This window comes from Rhipicephalus microplus, chromosome 2 (genome assembly GCF_043290135.1).
Source record: "Rhipicephalus microplus isolate Deutch F79 chromosome 2, USDA_Rmic, whole genome shotgun sequence".
In the NCBI taxonomy this organism is placed as follows: domain Eukaryota; kingdom Metazoa; phylum Arthropoda; class Arachnida; order Ixodida; family Ixodidae; genus Rhipicephalus; species Rhipicephalus microplus.
Genome location: NC_134701.1, coordinates 236,207,556 through 236,221,092, shown reverse-complemented (window position 1 = coordinate 236,221,092; position 13,537 = coordinate 236,207,556). Strand labels below are relative to the sequence as shown.

At 47.6% G+C, this 13,537-nt stretch overlaps 1 protein-coding gene across 3 annotated transcripts in view; it reads left to right on the top strand.

The window, feature by feature from the left end:
- Positions 1-13,537, top strand: part of Tmem131 (Transmembrane protein 131) — a 73,584-nt gene that overhangs the window by 37,198 nt on the left and 22,849 nt on the right. For all 3 annotated transcript variants that reach the window (XM_037421369.2, XM_037421368.2, XM_075877674.1), the window contains exons 29-30: positions 4,067-4,332; positions 10,881-11,002. In XM_037421369.2, coding sequence (XP_037277266.1) covers positions 4,067-4,332; positions 10,881-11,002 — 388 coding nt within the window. The remainder of the gene's footprint in view (positions 1-4,066; positions 4,333-10,880; positions 11,003-13,537) is intronic.

Genomic DNA, 13,537 nt, shown 5'->3' with positions numbered 1-13,537 from the left:
CTCTTCTTGCACTTTAAGGGTGCTAGTACAAATGAAAACTGCAGAATTATTTTCAAAATAATTGGCATTTCACCCGTTTGACTTGATTTCTTCTTTACCCAATGAGTTCAGTGAACGTCCATTTAAGTGAACGATTTCCTTGGGTCCCTTGAAGTTCACTCAAATGTGAGTGCACTAACATGATTCGCTTACTTGCCCAGCATAAAGCATCTTCATTTATTACTCATTCTAAAAAAAAAAATTGTGGGTGGTAAGATCATTCAATAGTCGAGCCCATGTATAACGGCCCCACTTAAAACGAATTTTCGCTTAAAACGAACAATATATGCGTGACCGTCAAAATATACATTGGTTCAATGGCACAAAATCACACTTACAGCGAACGTCTCAGAGCGCCGCTGATCGGTTACAGGGAACGGAGTCAGCTGTCTGCCGACTTCCTGGCAAACCAATTTCGACCACCGATCAGGCATCGGCGAGGTGCCCATACATTCTTATTGTTAAACCCCGATTCTGCCTCCGCACCCCTCTAGTTGCTGCTCTCCCCGACCGCTTTTTGCTACACACCCCTCCGTCCTTTGTCCTCCCGCTACTCTGAGCACCCCGCATTGCCAGACGAGGCCTGTGTTTTCACACTGCCATCGATCTTTCGAAGACTGGTCGGCCACGTACCCTGTTTTTGATCGCTGGTACTGTCGTTGGCGTCACCGGCTTGGAGTGACCAGACCCTTCGCCAATATCGTCGGCCACCGACTGTATCCGATAGTCTGCGTCTAGAGCACGCGCGCACGCTACCCCACCGACTCTGATTATTTGCGATTCGTTTCGTGTTTAGGACTTGTTCTCGCTCACTTCGCACTCAACTCAGCACGCCTTCTGCGCGCGTGCGGAAGCGCGAAAACGGCTGTTAATTTGTGCGGAATGAATCGCGAAATATCGAAGTTCGTGAGGCCACGCAAACCCGTCGGCACAACAAGACAATTTTTTTTTATCACGGTCGCCGATTTTTCGAGCGCCGCCGTGCGCACCGAACGAGGCGGCCATGCTTTGACTTCTGCGCGTGCTAGCACTCTTTTCAAGTTTTTCTACGTGCGAGTTTCGGGGACCTTTCAAGCAAGACGATAGTTATAGCGCGAGAACAAACCGACGACACAGAGACAAGAAGGACACGAAGAACACGAGCGCTAGTGTCCTTCTTGTCTCTGTGTCGTTGGTTTGTTCTCGCGCTATAACTATCGTCATGCCATACCAACTAGCCCAAGCTGCCACACTTCTAAGTTACTTTCAAGCAAGCTACCCAACCTGCCTCCTTCCCGTGTGTTTTGGTTTTCAAGGTCGCCCGCCCGCCGCATCCTCCCCTCTCTTTATCGCAACTCCTTGCCCTTCTCTCGCAGGTCTGCTCTCTTCTCTTGATCACAACCCCTTCGTCCGTCTCCACCGCTCTGCGACGCCCGCCACGCTGGCTCGAATTAGTTTCGTTTTCCGACTGGAAACGCACCCAGAGCTGTTCCACGCGTGTGCGCGTCTTGCTCGCTCTTGGTGTGTGTGTGTGGTCATGATGGCCGACGGGAGGCTTTTTCGTGCCGCTCAACAAAGCGTTGAAAGTGTGACCGCTTCGCTTGAGCGCAATCCGCGCGTTAGGTGCCGCGTTGAGGAGCGCTTGCTCATAGCTGTTGACCACCTGGCAGCCAACTTGCCGCTTCAGGTGTCCCGGTAATCAGCTGTGGAGATGGTGAATATTTCGTGGGTGGCAGTGACGGCTAAATGTGCGCGAAACTATTTTCGCGAGGCCGGCTTCTTCGATTGTCGGGCCCGATGCCGAGCCTGAAGCTTCCGAACAGGACCACTGGGGCGGCGATTTGTGGCAGCGCGTCGTCGACTCCGACCTGGGAGAGTGGGTGGGACATCTGTTGCGATGATTTAATTACGGCCGATGATAATGCTGACACTGCGGAACCGTGCACGGATTGGGGCATTGTGAATGAAGTACGTGGCGAGAGCGATTTGGAGGAATCGGATTGCGAGAATGACGAAGCTTTGGAGCCAGCGCCTTATGCAGCTTATGCCACGGGCCTCGGCGAACGAGCAGCCTGCCGTTTTAAATCAACACGAGACCGCCCTTATCGTTTCTGCTCTTCGAAAAACGTGCATCACAAACTTTTTGGGGCAAAAAAAGTTTGTGTTTTCACTCGAAACTTTTTTAAAAGCTGTGTTTCATTTACTACGAACTTCGGGATACAGCGATCGAATGCCGCGTCACGCTCAGGTTCGTTATAAGCGGGCTCGACTGTATTGAACCATTTCTTGGTACAAACGCATCTACTACAAGAAGTCTCGCTATCTTCCATAGCGTTGCACCTGATGTATGAAATGGAGCATAATGATGCACGGGAACATTTCTCTTGGCCTTATCATTTAAGAGTAGCAGGCCTGTCTTCAAATTTTAAGCCACCATAGCAGCTTTGCAGCTATAATGTTGGGCAGCTGATCATAAGGTTGGAAGTTCAATTCTCAAGCATGGCAGCTGCACTTAGGTAGGTCATGGGCTGAAACACAATAATGCCATTTAATTAAAATTACCAGTGTACACCCCCCCCAAAAAAGATACACACACTAGCGCAACAGCACTCCTGTGTTTATCTTCTTTTCTTTGTGAGGCATGTTCGGTGTGTGTGCTGATAATTTTAATTTGCATATATGTACGGACTAGACCCAAGTAAAGTTCTATAAAAGAATGCCAGCATGCATGAATTTAGTCACCTAACTTAAGAACCCCATGTGGTGTAACGTTTGCAGTGCTCGCCCTCTTTCTACGTCGGGGCTTTCTGATAACATTGCCCGATTGCTGTTATCTTGCTGTTTTCTTTTCTTTCGTGCCAACCTGCGATTGGCTGCGTAGCGCTTAAAAACGCGCCGCAAGGTGAATAAACTGGGATTGTCTTCCTGGCACTGCTTGAGTCGTCTCTTTCCTGGGCCGGCTGTCGTCCAGCCGCCGAATACGTAACAGTGGTCAAAATTACTCTGGAGCCACCTACCCGCTACAGTATGGCTCATAACCGCATAGCGCCCAGAAATAAATTGCCATGATTTTTTTTACTCTTCATTCCTTTCACCTCTTTATTGCTGCTTTTCAACAATGAATGAGAACAGGTTCTCTTAATTTCATCTTTGTAGCATTTGTTCTTTTCCTTGCATTGCATAGAAAGAGTCTATGTGTTCTTCATTGGCGTCTCGGGCTATGTCATCAACTGACAATATAATTGCAGGTGCTAGAATGAAGAATGAGAGACATTTCAGATAAGCAACAGTAGGATCTAGTTGTGGATAGCATTCTGAGGAAATGCAAGTACCAAATTATTAAGGCAGAAGCCCTAAGTGCGTCACGATTTGCTATCAACGGTGTGCGGTAATAAAGCTCCGGTGACCTCAATAAAAATCAGGTAAATAGAAATCGTGGTTTGAGACAGAACCGAGCCAAGCTATTCAGCATTGCAGTTGGGTATTCCACCACAGATCTATGCCTATGCTTGAAACCACTTTTGGAAAAACTAGGGAGAAGGTCAGTTTAGTAAGGACTCGCATTAACAGGTTCACTATTGCATGCCCGAAGCGTAGAATCAAACCAGACTTCACACAATGTGAATCTCATAATGAGGGGGGTAACTGAAAACTGCCCACCCTTTACAGTGGGGCTGAGCTATATTTCATCATCATAATCATCATCATCAGCCAAGGAATCAACAAAGGTGTGTCGCGTCACTAGGCCTGACACCCCGCGTGCCTTGTAAGGAAAGAACATATAAGGAAGGGTTCAGAGAAGGGGCAAGGAAGGTAAACAAGCTTTCTTCTTGATGTCCCTTAGGTAGGACCCAATGACCTGGGCTTCTTTTATTCTGTGCTGGTCAGGAAAATGTTGGGCATTTCAAGGTAGACTTCCTATCTTGCTCTCCTCTGCCACATTGCCAAGCATTTACCACATTCTGTATTTGTTCTGCTTTTATGCTTCTGAAAGGAACAGTGTGTGAATGCATGATGATATGGACTCTGCCTATCTTTCTCATTGCAGGATCATACGTTGCTGCATCTACCAGATGTGTGCACGTCAGCCAAGTTAATAAAAGGCAAGCGGCCAAAGCTAAAAGCTGGTTCTGAACAAGGCAGCAGCGGAAGTATGGCCGAGTCCAGCAATCAGTCATCCTTTGGCGCGCCTTTGTTTCCACCTGATGGGAACCTTGCAGATGAAAGTTTCGAGGCCAGCACAAAGCCTAAAACGCACAAGAAAAGCAAAATTGAGAGAAAGAGGGTTCATGACGAGGAAGCAATCAGGCAGAGGTAAGTGCTTGTACTAATAGCAGAAGAGTTGCTGTATGGTATTTGTTTTTGTAAAGGTCAGAAACTCTAGATTTGTTGCCTGTGCTGCTCGCATGCAACAAACTTATTGCTTGATTGCTTGAAGAGTCAAAGGAAATTCCTTCAAGGTTTTTGCCTTCTTAAATGTATGTGCAAATGTGTGTAAAATTGTGTGTCCCCAGTTTTAATTTTGCTTTGATAGGGATTAAGATGTTTTTGTCTTTGGTCTCCAAGCAGGGAAAGGAAGGTTGTGCAGCGACGATAGCTGAAATCATACAACACCACAGTAGTTTGTCCTCCTTGAGAAGAATAAGCTTGTAGCTGATCCTGGGGTATTGGTGAATGATTTATGGTCAGTTTTATGCAGACTCTATGCCAATGCCGCAACCTGCTATACAATTTGAAGTTTTGTTTGAATAATCAAATTCAAGTTTATATTGCCGCATGTTGTTAGGCACCTACCGAAGTCTTGCGCCGCTTCCTGCTCTTATCAATTCTGCCACACCGTGGGCATCACCGTGGGCATCACCGGTAGTGCTAGTCAAAAAGGACAACAGCTAGTCAAAAAGAAGGACAACACTCAAAAAGAAGGACAGTCAAAAAGAAGGACAACGGTTTTGCATTGACTACAGAAAGCTGAACCAAATGCGCCAAGCTAAATGCGCCATGCAAAGCTGGCTGCACGTGTCACCACACCACACGCTGGAAAAAGAACGCTGGCGGTTTTTCGAGGAGCAGCTCGAGGCAAGACGCATGAGAAGAAGTTGACGAGGTTTTCACTAGCGAGCTCACAACCTTTGTGTATTTAGTTAACGGGCACAAGTTCGCCATTAATAAATAGCTGTTTTAGCTTCCGGCGCTGTATTTGTTCCTTACAAACTGGTGGAGGTGCGGGGTATGATTCCAAGCCCATCTCAGGATGGGGAACATACGGTAGCCCAGAACCCCGAAGGTTGGAGCCAGCGCTGTTGACTCCCGTACCCCAACGCACGAGTCGTCGCCTACGAGGTGAGCAGCCCGAGTTTGGTGCCCTCTTCGATTCTTCGAGACCCGTGGAGGACGTAAGTTCCAGAGCTCCTGCAATGGCCACCCAAGCGACTTCATTTCCATCTCATATCGTCATGGACCTGCCCCGCATACCAGAGGTATTTCACGGTGATATTTTCGAGGATTCCGAGGATTGGCTCGACGGTGTCGAACGCGTTGCCAGACTGAACGGTTTGAACGAAGACAGGAAACTTCGCTACGTCTTTGTGGCACTGCAAGATTCTGCGCGTGCATGGTTCGAAAACCACGAAGCGTCCTTATTGTCGTGGGACGACTTTCGAAGAGAGTTTCTTGCTACGTACCCAAACATGGACCGCAAAGAAAAGGCAGAGGTCGCTCTTCAGACGCGAAACCAACAGAACAACGAGAGCGTCGCCATGTACATTGTAGACATGTCCCGACTGTTCCGCCGGGCCAACCCGAACATGGCTGAGGAAAAGAAGTTGCGGCACCTGATGCGTGGAGTGAAGGAGGAGCCTATTGCAGGCCTGGTGCGTAATCCACCCCGCTCTCTTGCTGAGTTCAGATCAGAGGCGACAATGATAGAAAAGACCCTGCAGCAGCGCCCGTGCCAATACAACAGGGACGTAAGCGTCTCATCTGTTAGCGCGGTGTCGACAACCCTCACGAGTAACATTGACCTCTTGCATGAAATGGTGAGGGCTGTCGTAAGGGAAGAACTTCAGAAAATACAAATGACTCAAGCTCATCCAGCGATGTCCTCACTTGCCGACGTTGTGCGCGAAGAAGTGCGGCAAGCGGTTCTTCAACCACAACCTCAGGTACTACAGCGTGCACAACCGGAGCCTCCGCCTCAGTTGTCGTACTGCAAGTTGTACGACAGGACCTCGGGCGCATGAATCGGACCGCTGCGACTGCTGTGATGCCTCCGACGTTTTCTCCGAGTACGCCGCTACCAATGCCGGAAGCAAGACCACGTAAGAGCGATGTATGGCGCATTGTAGACTGGCGGCCCCTTTGCTACCATTGCGGAGAAGCAGGTCACCTTCACCGGGCGTGCCAGTATCGTCGATCGGGACTGCGTGGTTTTCCAGTCAATGCATCATGCCCACGGAACGGTGAACGGCCCTACGAAATCGAAGAATACTTGTCTTCACGCTATTCACCTTAAGACACGCAACAACGGGGAGTCGCGTTCGACAGCACCGATGCGCTATCGGTCGCCGAGTCCATGTCCGTCAAAAAAATCTCCGAAGATCACGTTCACCTAGCCCGCGGCGGGAAAACTAGAGCCAGCGACCTCTGGAGGTGAGGCCGCTGATATACTGACAACTGAAGACCCTCCGTTGTTGGCCCGACAGGACGGTGGCAGTTACGCAACGACGGACAAGTGCAGTAGTAGCGACGTTACCTCAGAGATATTAGCCACGATCGACGACGTCGAGGCCATTGCGCTAATAGACACTAGTGCAGACTATTCCGTTGTCAGTAATGCTCTCGCAAAGAAGCTTAAGAAGGTGATGACTAAATGGATCGGACCTCAGATACACACCGCTGGAGGGCACTTAGTTAGTCCCATGAGGTTATGCACCGCAAGGATAGGAATAAGAGGATTTGTGTATGTCCGCAGCTTTATTGTGCTTCCTGAGTGCTCCCGGGAACTGATTATAGGCATGGACTTTTTGCAAACAAACAATGCGGTCATCGACTTGCAAGAGTCCCAGGTTTCGTTTTCTACGGAGAATGCCGTCGCCTTCTGTCATGCAGAGAAACCAATCGTTCTACCTCTCCGCATTGTGAACGAAGATGTAACCGTGCCGCCACGTTCCAGTGTGACGGTTCTTGTGAGGAGTGAAGTTCTCCGTGACTGTGGCGGATTAGCGGACGGAAACATCGGACTGCTACTAGAAAAAGGACTATGCGTGACAAGAGGCCTGGTGAGCCTTCATGATGGATGTGCGTATGTCCTATTAACTAACTTTCGAAATGAGCTGCAGCATGTTGCGAAAGGAACATCCGTAGCATCGCTGCAGGAGTACGTGCAAGTCTCAGATGTTTGCACTCTTGATAAAGCTTCAGAGACAGTAGATAACGTACTCCAGTCAGTAGACATTGACTGAGAGCTCTCGTCATCTCAGAAGCAACAGATTGCTGACCTCATCAGAGAGTTCGCCGACTGCTTCTCCACGTCGTCGAAAGTCGGACGTACTCCCGTCGCAAAGTACCGTATCGTGGTCGAAGAACACGTGAGACCTGTGCATCAGCGCCCATACCGAGTAGCGCCAAAAGAAAGGGAAGCCATCAAGAACCAAGTGCAGGAAATGCTCAATGATGATGTAATCCAGCCATTCAACAGTCCGTGGGCATCACCAGTAGTGCTAGTCAAAAAGAAGGACAACAGCTAGTCAAAAAGAAGGACAACGGTTTTGCGTTGACTACAGAAAGCTGAACCAAGTCACAAAGCGTGATGTTTACCCACTTCCACGGATCAATGATGCCTTGGATAAGTTACGCAATGCTCACTTCTTTTCATCATTGGACTTAAAAAGTGGATATTGGCAGATCGAGGTGGACGAACGAGATCGCGAGAAGACGGCGTTTGTGACCCCAGACGGACTATACGAGTTCAAAGTGCTCCCTTTCGGTTTGTGCTCTGCTCCCGCTACCTTCCAGAGGATGATGGACCCTGTGCTCTCCGGACTCAAGTGGCAACCGTGTCTCGTCTACCTCAACGATGTAGTGGTTTTTTTCTTCTACCTTCGAGAAGCACACCCACCAACTGAGAATGCTACTGGATGCCATTCGCGTGGCAGCACTGACCATCAAACCGGAAAAGTGTCACTTTGGATTTCGTCAACTTCAGTTCCTCGAGCACATAGTTAGTGCGGAAGGTGTCCGCCCAGACCCGGAAAAGATTGCAGCAGTTGAGAATTTTCCGAAACCGCAAGATAAAAAGGCCGTCAGACGATTCCTGAGACTATGTGCCTACTACAGACGCTTTGTTGAAAACTTTGCTAAGGTCGCTGAGCCTTTGACACGGCTAACGAAAGAAAATGTACCATTCTCTTGGCGGGAAGAACAAGAAGCGGCTTTCTCAGAGTTGCGACGCCGTTTGCAGTCTCCTCTAATACTTGCCCATTTTGACGAAGAGGCCGATACAGACATACATACCGACGCGAGTAACGTTGGTCTCGGTGCCATCCTCGTTCAGTGGCAGAATGGAGAAGAAAAGGTCATTGCTTACGCGAGCCGCACTCTATCGAATGCCGAGTCCAATTACTCAGCGACAGAGAAAGAGTGTCTCGCAGTTATATGGGCCATCGGCAAGTTTCGCCCATACCTCTACGGCAGACCGTTTCGTGCAATCAGTGATCATCATTCATTGTGTTGGCTGGCAAACATCAAGGACCCTTCAGGAAGACTTGCTAGATGAAGCCTGCGTCTACAGGAACATGACATCACTGTGGTCTACAAGTCCGGTCTCAAGCACAATGACGCGGATTGCCTGTCTCGCGCACCTGTTGAGTCTCCATCATCTGACCAAGAACAAGACATCCCATTTCTTGAAGTTCTGAATGTGTCGGAGATGGCTCGTCTTCAGCGTATGGATCCGGAACTACACCTGCTTATCCAATACTTGGAGGGTCACCAAATTAAGGTACCACGAGTTTTCGTCCGTGGTTTGACATCCTATGTCCTCCGGAACGATATCCTATACAAGCGCAACTTCGTAAACAGCGGTGAGACGTTTCTGCTTCTTTCACCATCATCACTGCGAGCAGAAATCTTAGAAGCGTGTCATGACGACCCATCGGCTGGCCATATGAGTAGTAGTCGCACTTTGGCCAGAATTCGCTGGAAGTATTATTGGCCGAAATTAAGGAATTCGGTGCACCGTTATGTTAAGTCATGCCGGGATTGCCAAAGACGCAAAATACCACCATCGAAACCAGCGGGTCTGTTGCAACCAATAGAGCCACCAAAAGGGCCATTTCAGCAGGTGGGAATGGATTTGCTTGGTCCATTTCCTCTCTCTTCATCGGGAAAGCGCTGGATTGTTGTAGCAACAGACTACATGACTCGATATGCTGAGATATAACCTCTCGCGAAAGGAACGGCGAACAAAGTAGCCCAGTTTTTCGTCGCTCAGATTGTACTACGACATGGCGCACCGCAGTTCGTCTTTACAGACAAAGGAACAGCATTTACTGCCCGTTTGATGCAGTCTGTTATGAAGCTCACCCACACCGACCATAGAAGGGCTACAGCATACCATCCGCAAACAAACGGATTAACCGAAAGGCTCAATAGAACTCCCGCCGACATGATCTCGATGTATGTGGACGTTGAGCACCAGACATGGGACAGTATTTTGCCTTATGCTACATTTGCGTACAATACCGCAGTACAAGAAACGACACACTTTGCGCCATTTCAACGTGTTTATGGTCGGACGGTCACAACGACCTTAGACACGATGTTACCTGTCAACGATTCGAATGAGAGTGACCCACACATCAGCGACTACATAGAACGGGCAGAAGAGGCACGGCAATTGGCAAGACATCTTATCATTTTGCAACAAGGCTCCGACGCAAGTCGCTATAATCTGAAGCGGAGAGACGTACAGTACAACCCCGGAGACAAAGTGTGGGTGTGGACGCCTATCCGCGCATCTGGCCTATCGGAAAAACTGATGCGGCGCTATTTCGGCCCTTACAAAGTACTTCGCCGTTTAGGCACGCTAAACTACGAAGTAATTCCTGAAGGGCAAGTGTGCTCAACCCGACACAAGAATCGCCCAGAAGTCGTACATGTAGTGCGAATGAAACCGTACTACGAAAGGCACTGAAGGAGACAACTGATAAATGTGCTCAAACATCAGATAAATACTCCTTTACAAAACTGTTCGACGTCAGCGTACGCATCGAGACTATGCGTTTCGGGAGGGGGACTAATGCCGCATCTTGTTAGGCACCTACCGAAGTCTTGCGCTGCTTCCTGCTCTTATGAATTCCGCCACACCAACTGACAAGCCAAACGCGCCAAGCTAAACGCGCCAAGCTAAACGCGCCATGCAACGCTGGCTGCACGTGTCACCACACCATGCGCTGGAAAAAGAACGCTGGCGGTTTTTCGAGAAGCAGCTCTAGGCGAGACGCAAGAGAAGAAGTTGACGAGGTTTTCACTCGCGAGCTCACAACCTTTGTGTATTTAGTTGACGGGCACAAGTTCGCCATTAATAAATAGCTGTTTTAGCTTCCGGCGCTGTATTTGTTCATTACAATATTTAAAGTGCAATTTATTAATCCAATAATTACCTTGTGTCATTATCCTGTTGACTGCCAAGAGGTGTGCTATAAAAAACCATCAGGGCAGTTCGTTGTTGGGCTGGTTGCAATAGTTAAAAAAGAATAGCTCAAATGCTGCATCTTAAGTTACAATGACTTCAATGTTAGTACCTACCTATAAACTCTCCTATATTATTTTTTCTTTTTTTTTTCTTCTTTTGCACATTTCAGCACATTGGAGCTGCCTTACAAGCCGAAGACGAGCATTGGAACCAAAGAACCACACATACCGCGACCTGAAGTCTTACGGCTATCAACTGAACTCAGGAAAGCAGCTGAAGGAAAAATTAAAGGTAAATTTCACCTCATTCTGCAGCACATCATCCAGCTACACCTTATTTGCTGCTGTTGTTTTGGGATGTGAAATCCCACATATCATCATCATTATTTACTGCAGCAGCAATAAAAAATATCTATTTCGTGGGTCCACCCCTTGCCTAGTATAGATAAAAATTATACCAGAAAATTTATTCTTTGGTCTCTTCTTTCCTGATTGCAAAATTATTCTTGTCCAGTATCATGGTGTCATATAGCTGAACATTTGCTGGATTACTTTTGCCTCTCATTTCTCTACTGAAGTATTACCTTCTTGAATATCATTATGATGTCATAAGGTGTTAGTATTAAGGCGTCTGTTGTCTTCTAAACCACATTACGTGTGCTTCAGCGGCCTGTAGCCATTCTTTTGTCTAGTTTCTGTATATAATTCGTGTCTCTTGTTAAGGGGCAATAAAGTGATGTTAGCTGCATCAGCTACAGTTTTTGTTATCAACTTCTGATATCTTTGGTGTGATCTTTGTGAAAGGAACAGCAGAACACATTTCAGAATACAACAGCAGTCCATAGAAAAAATTTGGTGATCAAAATGTTTATACTTACGAGCGTACTGTATACTGTATTTACTTGATTCTACCGCACCCTCCATTGTAACGCGCACCCGGTTTCCACGACGAAAAAAAAAAAAGTAAGACATTGATTGCAACGTGCACCCTTTTTCTCGTTGGCCCGCACAATCAAAAACGACTCCTTTCGGGAGCGTCTTCCACTTAAATATGAGGTACAGGGAAAGCTTGTGCTCATCTGACGTGTAACAGAGCATTGCCGTCACTGTAGTTTTACCGTGGACCGATGTCAGCATGGGAACTTGCTTCGCCCCCTTCTTCTCGACGGTTGTGGTGCCAGGTATGTCGAAGTAAAGAGGCGTCTGATAGGCATTCCCGATTTGCCCAAGCAGGTAGCCGTTGTTGTGCCGCAAGTTTAGGACGAACCTCTGAAAACTGTGAAGCTTTTCTTCGTACTCCTCCGACAAATTTGGCCCATGCCCGTTCGCTTTCGGAGGGAAAAGCCTTTCCTCTTCATAAAGTTAGTTAGCCAGCACCTGCTCGCTTTGAACTGGCTCCGCATTAACCCTATTTCTAAGGCTAACTGCATAACCCGCCCTTGGAGCAGTTCTGTCGTCACGGGCCGCTGTGCCGCTCGCTGCTCAAGCACATACTCGCCGAGCAGCTCTTCAATTTGCGGAAACTGACCCTGCTGTGGTCCACTGAAGCCTTTGCATGAAGCTTTGCTGTCGACTATCTTCTGCTTTTGTTTCCGCCAGTCCCACACGCACGTTTCGGGAACTCCGAATCACTGCGATGCGGCCCGATTTTCGTCCGTTTCTGCACACGTGATGACTTTTAAAAGCGGCATCGTGGTGCACTCGAATTTTTGGAGTTGGCCCTTCCATGCCGTTGACGCTAATGCACTACAAGATGACGAACTCCTCAGCACACTTATGAAGCGCCGCACATGGGAAACACATAGATAGAAATGGTCGACGCACATAGGGGGCGGCCATTTTGGAAATGCCGATGGCAATAGAATGACCGTATTCATTTTTTTTTCGTACTCTATTCTAACGCGCATGCGATTTATAAACTCTCTTAACCGGAAAAAAGGTGCGCGTTAGATTCGAGTAATTACGGTAGGTAGTGCCATATTCAGAGAATTGCGTCTAGTTGAACAGTTGAGGTGTGACTTAGCTTTGCACTACAATAAACTCCCATTAAATTAGCCTTACTTGTCTCGAAATTCAGGGCAGGTCAAATTATTTTTGCGGCACAACAAGGTTAGGTCCCATATGCAGTGTGTATTTTCACTGTCTCGTATCTCAAATGCCTTTCCCCTCAAGCTCTACACTATATGAAAACCTTAAGGCAGGGCTAGGGACACCAACTAAAAACATTGATGGCGAATGCTCAAGAAATGTGTTCTAGTGATAAGAAATGAATGAAAAGGGAAATGTTACAGCTACTGTAACTTTACATGTGTGTCCTTTATTTTCTTTTTTTCCTCCATCTTCATTTCATGCCATCATATCTCTTGTTAGGGTGGAGCTAATGCCGGATGTAAGCACAAGGTAAATGTGGAGAAAGTAAGAGAACAGAATGTCAAAGGGCGTGTGACAGAGCTTATCTGAATTTCACAGAAGCTAGCAGGCACTGTTGGAGGGCTGCCTGTCTCTTTCAAGAGACTCCAACATCTTGCCCCCATTATGATAGGGTACTCCACTTGAATAAAGATTTTTATCAAGGATTGCTGCAATGTGGAAGCCGTTGGAATGTAGAAATTTTAGGGTGCTTTTTGTATGCCTATTTTCTATGTGTCTTTCTTACTCAATTGTTTTACATGAAGTATTTTGAACCACACGTATGGTAGCCAATAATCATGAGACTTGCAAATATTTTTTGTGACATACGTGTTGTCAAAAAGTTGATTCCACTTTGTACCTGCTGTTCGGTGACCAAACATATCATTACGCTCTGAAGCAAGCGTTGGAAGTAGCC